Source organism: Tupaia chinensis, unplaced genomic scaffold (genome assembly GCF_000334495.1).
Source record: "Tupaia chinensis unplaced genomic scaffold, TupChi_1.0 Scaffold000054_1, whole genome shotgun sequence".
In the NCBI taxonomy this organism is placed as follows: Eukaryota; Metazoa; Chordata; class Mammalia; order Scandentia; family Tupaiidae; genus Tupaia; species Tupaia belangeri.
This window is the reverse complement of record NW_006159512.1, coordinates 7,092,126-7,108,408: the sequence shown is the minus strand read 5'-3', so window position 1 is coordinate 7,108,408 and position 16,283 is coordinate 7,092,126. Positions and strand designations below refer to the sequence as shown.

At 40.8% G+C, this 16,283-nt stretch overlaps 1 protein-coding gene across 1 annotated transcript in view; it reads right to left on the bottom strand.

Moving 5' to 3' along the window:
* Positions 1-1,742: 1,742 nt before the first annotated feature.
* Positions 1,743-16,283, bottom strand: part of HSP90B1 (heat shock protein 90 beta family member 1) — a 19,118-nt gene continuing 4,577 nt past the window's right edge. Inside the window, exons 6-18 of the mRNA XM_006141412.3 lie at positions 12,152-12,263; positions 11,812-11,931; positions 10,285-10,401; positions 8,215-8,352; positions 8,046-8,123; positions 7,855-7,920; positions 6,760-7,029; positions 6,248-6,493; positions 4,883-5,019; positions 3,750-3,828; positions 3,514-3,669; positions 2,528-2,653; positions 1,743-2,045 (exon numbers count right to left, since the gene is read on the bottom strand). Of these exons, the coding sequence (XP_006141474.1) occupies positions 2,016-2,045; positions 2,528-2,653; positions 3,514-3,669; positions 3,750-3,828; positions 4,883-5,019; positions 6,248-6,493; positions 6,760-7,029; positions 7,855-7,920; positions 8,046-8,123; positions 8,215-8,352; positions 10,285-10,401; positions 11,812-11,931; positions 12,152-12,263 (1,675 nt within the window). The 3' untranslated portion in view covers positions 1,743-2,015. The remainder of the gene's footprint in view (positions 2,046-2,527; positions 2,654-3,513; positions 3,670-3,749; positions 3,829-4,882; positions 5,020-6,247; positions 6,494-6,759; positions 7,030-7,854; positions 7,921-8,045; positions 8,124-8,214; positions 8,353-10,284; positions 10,402-11,811; positions 11,932-12,151; positions 12,264-16,283) is intronic.

Here is a 16,283-nt window from a genome sequence, read left to right as displayed (position 1 = left end):
CTTGTCAAGATCGTGGTCACACGTGTGACCAGTGTATTTCAGTTAGGGATCTGGAGCCACATCATCCATGTGGCTTTCAACACTGCAATTCAGTTTGCTAATTGTCACCAAGGCTAGGTCTATTTAGAGACATGGATAAGTACGCTTGAAAAGGTCTTATCACTGTAATCTACTCCCAACCCCAGCCCTCCGGGGGTCATGGGTACGTTGATAGGTGCACCCAGCACATTTAGGTCAACTTGAGACCCATGTCCTGGGCCTTCTCACTGGCTCCAGTATCACCTAGCAGCACTCCTCCACCTGCACCGCTGCACTGGGTCCTGGGCCCCACTGTTCGGTATTAGAGGAAGAAAAGAACAATTTTTTTTCTTATCCCTTCTGCTAAGACAGAAGATTTATTGTACATGTATTACACTCAGCCACAAAAACAGAACTAGTCCCCGATTGCCACAGGTCCAGGGTAAAGGACCAACAGGGGCTATTTTGGTATGAGCAAGCTGGGTCTCTCCAAGGTGGTCTTGATGATCAGATGGTGATCAAAGTGCTAGATCCTAGACAAGTTCTAGGCGAGAGTGTGCAGTCTGGCAACCTGCGCCAGCGTGGGGCCTCGGACGCTCCATTCCTGATCCCGTGCCCCGGCCTCCGTGAGTGCACAGGCTAGTGGTTTCCTTGGACCTCTGCCTCTTTCCTTCTGCACTTCAGCCAGCACTTCTCTCCTCCCCTTGGCTCTCACAGCACCAAGGGTTTTCCAAGATGGGGCTAAGGCCAAGAAAAGGGAAGCAAGGACAATTCTGAAAACGATAAACATTCAAGTAGGAAAGCTGGTAAGGTCTAAGTGATTATTGCAAACAGATCTTAGAAAAATACCTTTTGGGTACATACAATGACAAAAAGCATAGAGTGAACAGAAATACAAGCAGCCAATAAAGGGTTACTTGATTATTAGGAAAACTGTAGTCTCTAACAAAACTTCATAGTACTTAAGTATGTTCCACAGAATTTTCTAATACACACAAGATCTTTGAACATGCAGGTCAAACATCTTCTCTCCCTAGTATACAGTAAAAAAAAGAAAAAAGAATTATTTTGGATGGCTATAAGCTTAGTGAAGTTATACAGAAATAAGAAATGAAATAGCTCAAATGCAGGATCTTTGCTCAATGCCTATGGGTGCTTTCCTCAAAGACATTTTGTTTTGGAATAACTTTAGACTTACTGAAAAACTGCAGCGACAACACCCCCTCCCAGTTTATCATTTCCTAATTTTCTCATTAGATTGAGGCTATGGGTTTTGGGAAAGATGAGAGGTGAACAGCCCTTATCACACCCTGTGAGGGAGTATATGACACTGCTGGTGAAAATGAGCTGATCACTTGGTTAGGGTAGTATCTGCCAAAGTTTCTATTTCTTTCCTTCCATACTCACTGTAAAAGGGAGTCACTAAATTTAGCGCACACTCAAAAAGGAGGGGATGATTAAGCGCTGCCCGCTGGGAAAGCACGCATCTATATATACTTTGAATTCTTCTCCAACATTCTCTTTTCCCTATGAGTGTTTTTTAAAAATTATTTTTTTCAACTAAATCTTTGATTTAAAAAAAAAAAAAAAGCCTTCCTTGACAAGCAGGAGTCACTTTTGTAAGGAATAGAATTCAAGAAACATAATTAAAAAAAAAAAAAAACCCAAAACAGACAAGTGTATCAGGAATTCTAGACAATGCATTATGAAAACTCAGGCAAGACTCTGGGTATTTGGGATCTTTTTTATTTTTATACACATGACAAGATTTTACACCAAGAATAGTCAGTTAAATAGTACAAATTTACATTCATGAGGAATGTTAAAAAAAATTCAACTAAAAAAACCCACTTCTTTCTGTGACCCACAATCCCAACATTTTACAGTGCAGGGGAGAAGGGGACTGGGGGGAGCATCCAAAACAAGTCTCTCCCAAAAGAAATGACTGAAATTTCACATTCCCTCTCCACACAGGATCCAAATGGTGAGACTATAATTTATAATTCATCTTTATCAGCTGTAGATTTCTGTAAAAATAGAAAAAAAAAAAAGGCATTAAAACCTGGCAGAAAGAAACTGTAGCTTACCAAAGGTTCAAGTATGAAAAAAAGAACTTAAATGGACCCAGTCCATTTTCAGTATTTTAGCTGTCAGCTACAATGTCACCTTGCTTATCTGTAAAATAATTAGAACAACAAGATCAATGACCCCTGAACATAATAAAGAATTTAGAGTGAAGCAAAAGCACGTAGCAACGAATATAAAAACATTACGGGCTACAGAATAATCTACTTAAAAACAAGAATGGCAGGCTAAATAAAGAAACACAGAAGATGACCTATTTTTCAAAAGAAAAAGGTTTGCTCAGGCTTGTCAATTTGGTATTAGATACGCGTTTTTAGGCAGACTTCTGAAAGATGCACAGTCTTGACGTAGATCTAAGTTACAGACCTGGAACTCTGCCTAGCACTGGAAGACTTCGCGAGCTGCGCCCCTGGACGTGCCCTACCTTCGATGATTCCTGCTCTTCGTCATCGTCCGTTCCTCCCATGTCCATGTCTTCGTCCTCTTGCTCTGTGTCTTCTGTCGTGTCTTCTGTTGTTTCTTCAGGCTCTTCTTCAGGTTCTTCTTCCACCTAAGGGCAGCGTTCACAAGCCCATTAGTGCCTTGGACCTATTTCTCCTTTGCCGATTTAAATGTATTAAGGTCATAATTAAATGTCACTCCCGTTTCTTTGGAAACAGTAAAAATAGTAAAACCTCTAATCGGAGCTGACAGTCAAGATAACACCAAGCTAACCATCATGGGGACAAGTAAAAAGGAAAGGGCACAGGGCTGGCAGGTGGCGTGGTGGTTAAAGGTGCTGGATTTCCACACGGCCAACCATGGTTTAAGTTCTGGACCTGGAGGCTCGCTTTCTCACTTTCCCTTTCTCTCTGTCTCTTTCTGGTCAAATTAAATAAAAAATAATAACAAATGGAATTATATAAGTAATTCTTAAAAAAAAGGGAAAAGGCATATAAAATTGCTCATGCGGCACCTGACATTTTGGGGGATTAAAACATTCAGAGAATTTCAGAAAGCAGGAGTTAGGTGAAATGCTCAAAGCTACCTGACTTCATCATGAGAAATATCTTCAATTAAAGGTGCTGGATTTCCACACGGCCAACCATGGTTTAAGTTCTGGACCTGGAGGCTCGCTTTCTCACTTTCCCTTTCTCTCTGTCTCTTTCTGGTCAAATTAAATAAAAAATAATAACAAATGGAATTATATAAGTAATTCTTAAAAAAAAGGGAAAAGGCATATAAAATTGCTCATGCGGCACCTGACATTTTGGGGGATTAAAACATTCAGAGAATTTCAGAAAGCAGGAGTTAGGTGAAATGCTCAAAGCTACCTGACTTCATCATGAGAAATATCTTCAAAGGGGAGGGGGAGAGGGAGAGGGCAATAAGCGAGCAGGCGGAGGTGAGTGGAGGGTCAGGGACACGAACCTTTGCATCAGGGTCAATGTTCAGGCTGAGGCGAAGCATTCTTTCTATCCTATCTCCATAAGCTTTGGTGTCAGGTAAAAGGTATCCTGACCGAAGTGTCGCTGTTTCAAACAAAACCACAGCAAGATCCAAAACTGTTTTGTCATCCTCGTCTTCCTGCAATGGAAGAAATGGCACTTAATATTTAAAGGATGTACTCCACAGACAAGTAGGAGGGTGACTATAATATTACTCACTTTAATTCGTCGAAGCATGTCTCTGATCAGAGGATGTCTGGGATTAATTTCAAATGTTTTCTTCTGACTGGCGTAATAACTAGTAAGGGAGAAAAATGAACATTAATGAAACATCAAAATAAAGGGTTCATACATTTCCCTTTTCCTAATTTCACAATTACAGAAAATGACTATTGAAAGAAAATCAAGATGCACTGGGGCAGCTGATGGCGTGGTGGTTAAGGTGCTGGACTGCACGTGGCTGACTGTGCAGTTAAGAGCCTGACTCTCACATGGCCAACCAGCTTGAGTCCAGGACCTGGTGGCTTGCTTTCTCACTTTCTCTAGCTCATCAAATTAAAACATAATTAATAATAAATTAAAATAATTCTTAAAAAAAAAAAAAAGCTTTTTAAAAAAAATAAAAACATGCTAGGATATGTGCCTGAAAATCTTGAGAATGAGGGAGGGATTGTAACATGGTCACCCCACACGGGGGATGCATTCTCACTTTCCCTCTCTCCCTCTCTGAGTACATGTGCACACTGGCAAATTAAAAAGTTAAATAAAACAAAAACACAAAAGAGAAAATACAGGGTACTGAAGCCCCTCTGTATCACCAGTACCTGGGCCTTCAATTAAAATATTGATTACCCTTTGTGGGACATATTACGGGATTACAGGTACCTGTAATTAACCCAACTGGTGTGGGGTTAGAAAAGCCATGATGTAAAAATGACTTAAGCGTGTGCACAGGTAGCACTGCCATCTGGGAGGCTGGAAGGCTCACGGGAGACATGGGCTCTATTTCCAGGCCAACTTGAATATGCCTGGTGCGGTTGCATGCACTTATAATGCCAGTTAATTGAGCAGCTGGGGCAGGAGGACAGCAACACAGTGAGCCCGTCAAATATACCTATCTGCCTCCCTCCCTTTCTCTCTCTCATAAAATGCAGGAGGAGGGAGAGCTTAACTCATCTGAAGTCCGTTTTTAATTTAACATAGAAATCCCTCTACTGTATGTTGTCTACCTAACATACACTAGACAGTGGGGGGGTCACTTAAAACACACGAGTCTGCACAGAAACTGGCTCTCTCCTAAAGCAGGCCGGACAAAGCTGGCACTTGGCAGGGATGTTTCCAAGGATGCTTACTTTGTAGAGATGTCCTTGCCCGTTTGGTAAGCTTGTGCCTTCATGATTCTCTCCATGTTACCAGACCATCCATACTGGCTGGCCACGAGAGCACATGGGGACTCCGTCAAGCGCTGAGATACCACAGCCTTTTCGATCTTAGGAGAAGAACCCAAAGGTTAACTATGTCTGAAGTCAATAGGTAAGGTTACTCGGTAATTCTATTTTAAATTTTCTAAGCCCTCATCACACTAGTTCATAAATGTACAGGAAAGTCTTTGAGTAGCTTTTGTTTGGGTTTAGAAATTTAAGAAACATTTTTGTTTAATAATGTGAAATTTTCAGGGCTGGCGGGTGGCACGGTGGTTGAGGTGCTGGCCTTCCACATGGCTGACCATGGTTTGAGTCCCAGATCTGGTGGCTTGTTTTCTCATCGACTCCCCTTTCTATGGTCAGATTAAAAAAAAATAATAATAATCTAATAAATACTTTAAAAATCTGAAACTTTTATTCATAAATAAATAAACATCACATTTTTTTTGGGGGGGGGGCAGGTTTTTGTTATAGGGCATGGCGCTTGGTGGAAAGAAAGAGACAGACGGGGAAGCAGAAAACAGAAATCATCTCTGGGGGGATGGTCACGCCGCAATCCCTTCTCCTCCATTCTCTTCTCGGGATCTTGGGCACGCACGAACATGCGCCCAGTGTGAGTTTAAGCCACCAGGTCTGGGACTTGAACTGCAGTTGACTACATGGGAATCCAGCGACATATGCCATCTGCTGGTCCCAATAAACATCACTTTTTAAAAATAATGGGTTTTGGGGAAAATCCTAATGTACTTTTTCACAGAAATATGTCACAATTTTCCAGAAAACCTAAATTTATAAAATGTGGATTAGCAGGTGGTGTGGAGGCTCAGGTACTGGACCCCACAGGGCCAAATCTGTGGTTTGAGTTCTGGACCTGGTGACTTGAAAATCACACTGGGTGCATGCCCAAAACCCCAAAAAGAGACAGGAGAAGGGAGAAATTGCAGCATGGTCCTCCCCCTGGAGGGATGATTTCTCACTTCACCTCTCTCAGGTGTGTGCACACACCCTATACCAAAAAATTATACACACACATGCATGCGTGCGTGCACACACACACACACACGTATAAATAAAACTTATATTTAAGCTGTGAAAACTAGCTCATGCAAATGCAACAACGAATTACAGAAAATTTACTTATGTTTAACCTTTTCTTGCTAAAAATTTACATTACTAAATGCTGTTCTTTATACTGTTACTGGTAATAAACAATCAGCTACTGTTTAATTTGTTAGAAAACTCTTTTTCTGAAATATAGGTGCTAGTTTTAATGATATGTAATTTCCAGAATACCTTGTCCTTAAGGGCTTTATCTTTCATCCAGTTGAGTAGAGGCTCAAATTCCTTCTCAACTGCTTCACGATTCTCTTTAGTTTTCTCACTTTCATCGAACTTCACTCCTTCCTTGGCAACATTCTGAAACCTCTTCCCATCAAACTCTGGGAGGGCCTGAATGCAGTATTCATCCACAGGTTCTGTGAGGTAAATAACTTCATAGCCCTTTTTCAGAAGTCGCTCAACAAATGGAGAAGATTCAGCCTACAAAATTAAGGGAAATACAGTTTTATAAGCCTGGCCTTCGCATATTTGTTTATCCTAGTAGCTGTGTTTATAGAATATATTAACCAACCCATCTTACAGGTAAAGAATTGAGAAGTGAAGAAAATATACGTGACTTCCCTGTTGGTGACTGACAAATCTTATAACCTATCCAATTACACAACTGGGTTTTCCCTTTTTTCTCAATGGTTGCAGATAATCTCCCAGCTGCGTAGCGTAATTCCTACACCTGGAGTCCATCTCACCTCTTTTCTGCTGGACCCAGCCATAAAGTAGATTTTATCCTGTTTTTCCTTCATTCTTTCCACATACTGGTCTAGACTAGTAATGTCAGTTGGATGATGAGAAGACTGGAATCTAAGAAGTTTGGCGAGACGTGTTCGATTTGAGTGGTCTTCAATCACACCAAGCTTGATGTTGGTACCAAATTCTTTCCAGAAAGTATCGTTGTATTTCTCATCAGCGATCTTCTTGATCATGTCCAGAGTTTTACGGACAAGCTTCTTCCTAATCACCTACACAAAATTAAATAACAATCTATTAGATAAGTTAATTGGCAACTTTTGAGTATATAAGGTACCAGGGGATGCAGTGGCAAATGACACAAAGACAAGGTGCCATTCCTGCCATCATCAAAGGAAGAGTGAGGCACTCCTAGTCAGACTGAGCTGAAAGTAAGTTGTCAGTGATAAGTTACAAGATTGCTTTAATGTTTATGTTCCAACTTTAGAACTCCTGATGTTTTCTTTCTAGGACCTAAACAAAGTTTTTTTTAGAGAGATTTTTGCTATAGAGTGCACACGTGAGACAGAGAGAAAGGCAGAAAATGAGATATCATACCCCCACTCCCCCAGGGGGAGTGGCCACACCGCAATCCCTTCTCCACTTTCCTCTCCAGATTTTGGGCACGCACACATACACCTGGAGTGATTTATAAGCCACTGGGTCTGGGACTTGAATCACGGTCGACTCTGTGGGAGTCTAGCGACATTACCATTACGCCATCTGCTGGTCCCTACTTTCAAAAACTTTTCTAGTTAAAAAGCTAGAGTATTTTAATTATGGAAGTGTTGGGGAAGATTCAATGACAGCTCTGATAAATGGGTGGCTACTGGGTATACTGGTGTCCATGTATAGTTCTCCCAACCTTTCTGTGTTTGAGATTTTATTATTAAATGTCGGGGGAAAAAGAATGATTCTCAGGATCTGAAAAGCAGGGAGAAAGAGGTTCTTCATTCTAAGAGTCAGGGCCTAGATTCAAAATCTGATTTTTTTCACTAATGGAGCCAGTCCTCCAAACCACAAAGAACAAAGTGACCAGTCTCTTCCCAGATACTCACCTTGAGGAGTTTATGCTGCTGCAGAGTCTCACGGGAAACATTCAAGGGGAGATCATCCGAGTCCACCTTTGGGTGACAAAGAAAAGTTCACTGAACAATAAAACACTGAAAAAAACCCCAAAGTCCAAAACACCCCCTCCTACCCCCACAGCCAGATCCCATTAATGCCCCCATTCCCCTAAGATACTTACAACACCCTTGACAAAATTAAGGTACTTGGGCATCATATCATGGAAGTCGTCTGTGATGAATACTCGACGCACATACAGCTAAAAAAAGAAAAAATTAAAAAAAAAAAATCACTTTCTGGAAATTGTACTTCCAAACTGTAAACTCAGTTTACACAACTTAAAAACCCACCTTAATGTAATCGCTCTTCTTAGATCCATATTCATCAAACAGACCACGTGGAGCAGATGTGGGCACGAATAAAATGGATTTGAAGGTAACCTCCCCTTCAGCGGTGAAGTGGATATAAGCCATGGGGTCATCACTTTCCTGTGGAAAGTTGGTTTGTTCATCATTCAAAAGGCACAGGAAAAATGCAGTGGAAAGTTCAAGCAATCTGTTATGTGGTACACGTGTGTTCAGCATTTACCTGTAAGTACACTCCGTGACAGTCACATAATGATGCAACTGCCTATGACACAGCTCTCAGAACGCATCTCTGCCTTTAAGCAACACGACTGTAAATAAGCAACACGTCATGAAGGCGCTGTTAAAGCCACAGAACTCAGTAATGGAGTCCTTCCATGTCAATGCCATGAAGGTTAGAAACTCCCTCAATCTGTGTTATCCATTACTGAACCCACATGGCCTACTTTGCAGTTTGACAGATCTGATAAATGGGTGGCTACTGGGTATGCTGGGGGTTCACTGTGGCTTGAAAATCACATTGGAAAAAAAAAAAAAAATCACATTGGGTGTGTCTGTATGAGTGCCCAAATCCCAAGACAAGGGATTACTGGGTGGCAATAAACTTAAAATCAAAGGCTAGTCCAAATTAAAATGTGCTATTAAGTATAAAATACATTTTGAAAGAAAAAGACAAATGTCTAATTTTTATATTGTTTACATGCTATTTTGTGTTTGCTGGGTTAAAAAATATTATTAAAATTTATTTCACCTGTTCTAATTTTAAAACTGGAGACAGACCAAGAGAATGTTTCAAAAATTGAAACCAAACATTAACTTTAAAAAACTTTAATCAACACTAGGGTTAGATTTATTTTTTAAAGAATAATTTTATTTAATTTTATTCATTGTCATTATTTTATTTTATCTTTTGAGGTTGACCGGAGAGAGACAGAGAGAGAGAAAAGTGAAAGTGAGAAAGCAAGCTGCCAGGTGGGGGACTCGAACTGTGGTCAACCATGTGGGAGTCTAGCTCCCTTAACCACCATGCCAACTGCCAGCCCCTGGTTTTGTATTAGTAAGTTATAAGAGGTTGGTAAAAGAAAGAAAATGGGCAGGAAATGCATATGTTGTAATTATTCCTAGGCACTTGGCTTCACAATAAATGTCTGATGTTATAAGCAAGCTATTTTTTTTTTTTTAGAGGCTTCTGCTACAGGGCACGTGCGCTTTCCAGAAGGACGGGGGGATGGCCATGCTACAATCCCTTCTCCATTCTCCTCTCAAGATCTTGGGCATGCACGCACATGCGCCCACCCTGAGTTTAAGCCACCAGGTCCAGGACTCCAACCGTAGTCAACTACATGAGAGTCCAGCAATGTAGCCATTAGACCAACTGCTGGTCCCTAAGCAAGCTATTTTAAGATTATGTTAAAAGTCATTCAATAACATGGTTTCAATGTTTTATGGGTTTTGTGGTAGAAATCAAAGATCTATCTATATAGATAGCTCTTAAATCTTTTTTTCTTTATAACCTGACACCTTGGCAATGTGTTGAAATCTACAGTCTTCTCAGAATATTTTAAAACATATAAATGAAATATAAAACCACACAGTATTAAAAAGGAAACCAATTGTGTTTAGTCATAAAACAGTTTTAAAACATTTTTGATTTTGTAATGTTTCACTATCATGAATTAACTAAGCTAGCATTGATTCTAATAATCCTTGCAATTCCAAACAAAATAGTGTAGAGTGTAGTAATTCAACTTCAGTAAAAATGATGTGTTCTAGAAGCCAATTATTCTCAAAGTCTCTAGTGACCAGACACTAACCTCAAAGGTTCACGTGAAATTTAAATGTGATTTCAATTATGATTGAGTCAACAAATTCTATTTTCATATTATCTGTGACTATTTCATCTACACACAGTAGTAGACAGTTTGTAGTTGGCCTAAAGACCTTTTTTTAAGAAAATACTCAATAGGAAAAATGGGGATAAACCATATTCATCTAAATAGGAGACAGCTTGTCTACTTGTCAATAACCCGAAGCTAGGGAATTCTAAATACTTACCTTTGAAAAGGACTTGTAGAAAGCTTTGTATTCATCTTCTTCTACTTCTTTTGATGGTCTCTGCCATATGGGTTTGATATCATTCATAAGTTCCCAGTCCCACACAGTTTTTTCGACCTGAAGTTAGAGGATTTTTGATTAGATTCTCTTAGCACTCACCAACAGCTACCCTAGCTGTGACCGATGCTTCGGCACATTTCAAAATATGTGAAACACCAAAGGATATCTGGTATCTGGAATGGTTTTAAATTTTTGTAGAAAGCAAAGTGTTTCTCTCGATAGTTGACACAAAAAGACAACTGCTTAATACATAACTGTTAAAAATGTCAATTTAAACTTTTCTTCATTGTTATTTTTAGCCAGCTAAAACTGCTTTGAAGTTATGAAGAATATACATATTATATATTCCTATTTCATAGGATTTAATAAAATCCATTTCACAAATAATCTCTCAACCATCACTACTAAGCTGGTGAGCTGGGATAGCACAGTGGTATGCATTGCTCAGGGATGCCGGATCCTTATGAAAGGCCACAGGTTTGGTTCCCTAGGTGACCTGTACACACTGGGCACAGGTGCCTATGACCCTGGGGGGCAAGGAAGGCTCTGCTGAGGGGTGGGGGGTAAGTCTGATGTAAGACTCAGGTGGATGCTTGTCTTTCTCCCTCAAAAAAGACAGTGCCTTGCTAGCTGAGCTTGAATTGCCACAGGCTCTGAGGTAGCTGGGACTACAGGAGCATGCTACCATGCTAGAAAACATTTAAGATTTTTTTAAAAAGATTTAATTCCATTTGTTATTATTATTATTGTAATTATTTAAATTGACCCGAGAGAAAGAAAAGGGGAAAGTGAGAAAGCAAGCCACCAGGTCTGGGACTTGAACCGCAGTTGGCAATGTGGGAACCTAGCACCTTTAACCACCATGCCACTGTAGGCTTCTAAAAACATCTTGAGATCTTAATGTCCAAAATGTAATCAGCCACCAATTCCAGGCAATATACCGAAGTCAGAAAAATCCCCATAAAAATCCCCTGTGTTTGCTGCTTAAAACTTTCTAGAAGAAAACACATACTAGTAAGGTCTCTTTTTGACAGCTGGACCTGTCAGCTTAGACTTATCACATGAATAAAGTTGGAAGATAAGAAGGTGGGGAAGGCGGCAGATGAAGTAGCAGTTATGTTACTGGACTCTCACATTGCCGACTGTGGTTCAAGTCCTTGATCTGGTGGCTTGATATTTACACTGGGCACATTTGCATATGTGCCCAAGATCTCAGGAAGAGAAAGGACTGTGGTTTGGCCACCCTCCCTGGGGGGGTGATTTCTTGTGTTCCCTCTTACTGTCTCTCCCTCGCTCTCTCTCTCCAGTGAGCACACATGCCCTAAGGCAAAAATCTCAATAAAACAAAAACAAAAATGGATACTTACCTGGATGCTTACCTAGACTCAGGTGTGCAACCCTGGGTTTTTGCGTTTCCCCCTTTATAACCTAAACAATGTTGCAAGCCGGGAGATGAACCAGACTTACTTTTTTCGTTTTAGGTTTCTTTTCTTCTTCCTCCTCTTCTACAGCAGCTTCATCATCAGGTTCTTCTTTTTCCTCTTTTGCTGCTTCTTCCTCTTCCAGGGGCTCCTCGACAGTCTCAGTCTGCAGCACGAGAGTGGAACCGTGGTTAAACTCATTTGTTTAACAATTATGGCTCTGTCTGTAAGATGTGAAATGACATCACAGCTCGGAAAAATAAGTCTTTGGTAGGAAAATTCTGTGAATATTTTTAACTAAAGAACCATGTTTAACCTTCATTCTTTTAGTGTGAAACACTTACGTGGCAAGGTGACACAGAGAACTTTCATTAATGTAGATTTACCTTGCTGCTCCACACGTAAATAGGAAAATTTATGAACTGCGAATATTTTTTGACGAGATTTTTAATTGTATCCAATTCAAGGTAATCAGACGCTTCTTCTTTTAAGACAAGGCTGCAAAGAAAATAAGGTGCTTAGAGACACTCAAGGTTTAGAAGATTTGATTATAACTTTGTCTAAATACCTTGATGATAATGATAATAGCCAGCAATCCCTGTTAAGAACTCTCCATCACCAAAAGGGTTTGTGAGCTACATATCCCACAGATAGGTAAGATAACAGGAAGGAATCTTTCTGTTCCCTCAAGTGGAGAATAACCTAGTTTCAAGTAGAAAATAAAAATGTTCTCTGCATCCCAAGTATGTTGAGTTTTCTCATTTCTCAAGGTGAGACTACTTTCAAAAACTTCTGGAGTAAAATGGACTCATACCCACTCTAATTACGCTTACTCAGTTATCGGGTAATTGGTTTTTCTATGCAAAAAGGCATCATGACTTTCCTGGTGATCTGATATTTTAGAAATTAAGAGATTTTGTAGGTAACTATTCCTAATTAATAAAAACATGTTCCTTAAAACAAACAAACAAACAAACAAACAAAAAAAACACACACACACACAACTAATCTGAATCATATATAACGGTACTATCCAAAATCAGCAGTCACTATTCACAAGTGACAATTTACATGAAATTAAAGTTCAGTTCCCTAGGTGCATTGCCACAGTTCACGTATTTAACAGACACATGTGGCTAGAGGTGGCCTCTTGGACAACGAGGTAGAGTTATTCGGGGCAGTGCTAGTCCAGATCACCTCAACACTGAAAACCAGCACCGCATACCCTTCTTTCTTACCATCCTTCTGTAAAACCTTTCCACAGGTCAAAAATAACAAATTGCAACATATTCTCACTCAGCAGGTAGCTCATATATTTTTTCCATTTTTTGTTTGAGAGATTTTCGTAACAGGGTGTGTGCGCTTGCCAGAGAGACAGAAAGCAAGTAATCGCCTCTCAGAGGGAATGGCTACATAATCCCTTCTCCTTCGTTCTTCTCCAGGGATCTTGGGCATGCAGACCCATGTACCCCATGTGAATTTCAAGGCACCGCGTCTGAGACTTGAACCACGGGAGAGGAGAGTGAGAGCACTAGACAGGAGGAGAAGGCACGGCACCACCTGTCTTCCCCTCCTCCCTGCCTGAGACACGAACACTGACCATGGAGGGAGAAGAGCACCATGTAAGGGGAGGCTGACTTTAAAAGATGGGGGAAGAAGTACTTGTGCTTGCTCTCTCAGGAGGCAGGATGAGACAAGTGGTCTCAGAAGCACAAGAAACAGCTTAGAAGAAGCAGCATAGGGGCTAGACAATGGTACCGCAGTGAAAAGCAATACTAGCGAGGCTGGCTCATGGGGAAAGGTTCTGGGTTCGTGTCTTAAGACCTCCCTGAGCACACCAGGCACAGCATACCCAGGGCTAGCTAAAGGTGGGTGGATCACAGAGTTAAAATCCTACTGAGGGTACTGTCTCTATCTCTGTTTCCTGTGCATGGAAATAAGATAAACTTTAAAAAATGGAGAATACATTTGTTTTAATAGGAAGGACAAAGTAATTATCAGTTAACATTTACTGAATGGTAATTTCATAATCTCATTTAATTGTCACAAATCTTAATAAGAGCAGCTCATTTAGGGTTAGGTAACAGAGGTACTAGAAATGGGATTACCTGATGCTTCTATTTAATTGGTCATATATAAGATAATGGTCTTCAAAAAATGCATACTATGGAGCCAGAAGGTGGTGAGGTGGATAAGGGTGCTAGATTCCCACATGGCCAACCATGGTTCAAGTCCCAGACCTGGTGGCTTGCTTTCTCGCTTTTCTTTTCTCTCTCTCTGGTCAAAATAAAAAGTAACAATAACAAATGGAATTAAATAAATAAATAATTCTTTAAATAATTGCGTATTATAAAAATACTATGTGTGAATGTCAAAAAAATTTTTGCACCAAAATAAACTCATACGCAACTTCGAACATGATGTGCCTGCTGCCTAGAACATCTGAATCTAACATATCATCATGCTGCAAGGCGTTCTGATGATACCCTTTCCCTGAAAATGTAAGGAGGTGTCCCTGAACTTCCCTTCTGGCATCTGTCACTCAAATTACTTCCTGTTTTTTCTCTTCACTAGAGTGAGCCTCTGTAAGTGGGGACTGCATCCGTCTTAGCCCTAACGCAAGCACGTTAACAGGCATTCTGACAAGGATCAGGTAAGTGAGCTGTGAAATAGGAGGACTTGAAAAAGACAACTTTGCTGAGAGAAAGCAGAGACTGTAGTCAAGCTTCACTGACTATTCACCCATGCACGTTACCTGATGAAACTGTCCAGATTACCCTTCCTTGTTCATACACGTGCTGGCAGCCTAGTGCCAGGTCTGGGAAAGGAGCGGCTCACACGGAGTGCTGCTCAGACCTTGCATCCTGTCTCCCAGCGCCCTAAGACATCATCGCCTCTTGGGACATCATTTTCCTTCTCTTTTGTTAGGACTGACTGACCTACCCTCCCCAACATCTCCCAGTGTCTTAACGCAGAGGGCACGAGGGTATAACTTTAGTGATGCCTCTCTAAGGAGGCCTGTCAATAACAAAGGCAGAGAAAGGTAAATAGGGAAAAATGAGTGAGGCAAAGTACTAAAACAGTCACCTAACTGGTCCTCAGTTAGACATCTGTGACAACGAAGACAGAGAACACTACCTTCTAGGAGGAAGAAAACTGGTCAAATGATAGGTATTGACCTTCCTCACTCTACAGGAAGGGACGGAATGACTGCAGGGCACAAAAGCACTGAAAATAGTTATGGATGCTGGAGATAGTGTGGAAGGAAGGTGGGAGAAGGGAGGAGTATAGAGAAGGAAACCAGGAACAAATAGAGGCAAGGCATTTGCGGGACACAGGGAAATGGTTATTACCTGTTGATAACATGTATAGCATTCTCAACTGGACTGGTTTGAGATGTATTTCAGGTTGGGTAAATTCTCTTTACGAGCCAAGTGATAGGTAGCGATTGAATGTTTAAATGATAGGTATATACTTTTCTACTTGAAAACTTAAGAACTTCTAAAGTTGAGAAAGTTAAAAACTAAATTAAGAAAAGGGGCCAGACAGTGGCTTAGCAGCAAAAACGCCATGCAGTGCGAAGCAATCCCACATGGGAAGGTTCTCAGTTCAAGCCCACAGAGACCTCCAAGTTTGCTTGTTATCTGGGGCTGGCTGAAAGTTGAGGAGGTTATGCTGAGACCCTGTTGGGGCTGCTGTGTCTTTCCCTCATGGAATTTAAAACAAAACTACAAAAAAAAAAAAAAAAAAAAATCAGGAAAAAACAAACAAACAAAAAACTGAGGGACCAAGCAGATGGCGTCAATTGTTATGTCACTGGACTCCCATGTTGTCACCCATGGTTTGAGTCCTAACTCAAAGGCTTAAACTCACACTGGGTGCAGGTGTCTGAGTGCCCATAATCCTGAGAGGAGAATGGAGGAGAAAGGATTGCGGGGTGGCATTCCCCCTGGGGAGGCGATTTCTCACTTTCTTATCTGTCTCTTAGGTGAGCATACATGCCTTTTAACAAAAATCTCCCTTCAAAAAATAAAAAAAGGAACCTGTAGGGACATTCCTTATTCACTTGGCAGGAATAGGCAAGGCGGTAGGAATTCCCTCATCTTCAAGATGAAATCAAAACACACATACACACAAGAAAAACCCATTACCCACCACCTGCCACCCGCCCCGCGTGGCAAAAAGCTGTCCTGTCTACTTCACATGTGCTACCAAGCACCAAGAGCTACTACTGTAGGCAAAAGACCTGCCCATCTATTCCAGTGAGTTATGGGCTTAAAAGGAATCCAAATTCGTATCTGCGATTCTGTAACTACCCTCAGATCAAACAATTTTTCCATGAGCTTTCCTAAATTTTATTAACTTTAAACCCTTTCTCTACCTGTTCTAACCACCCCAATGCCGGCTTCTACCACAGATCTTCAATATTTTCAACATGCCTCCTTCCCTCCCCCAAGAATCTTCTCACAAGGAGTCTTGCCCTTGCCCGCATCACCTTCAGAATCTTTTTTTTTTTTT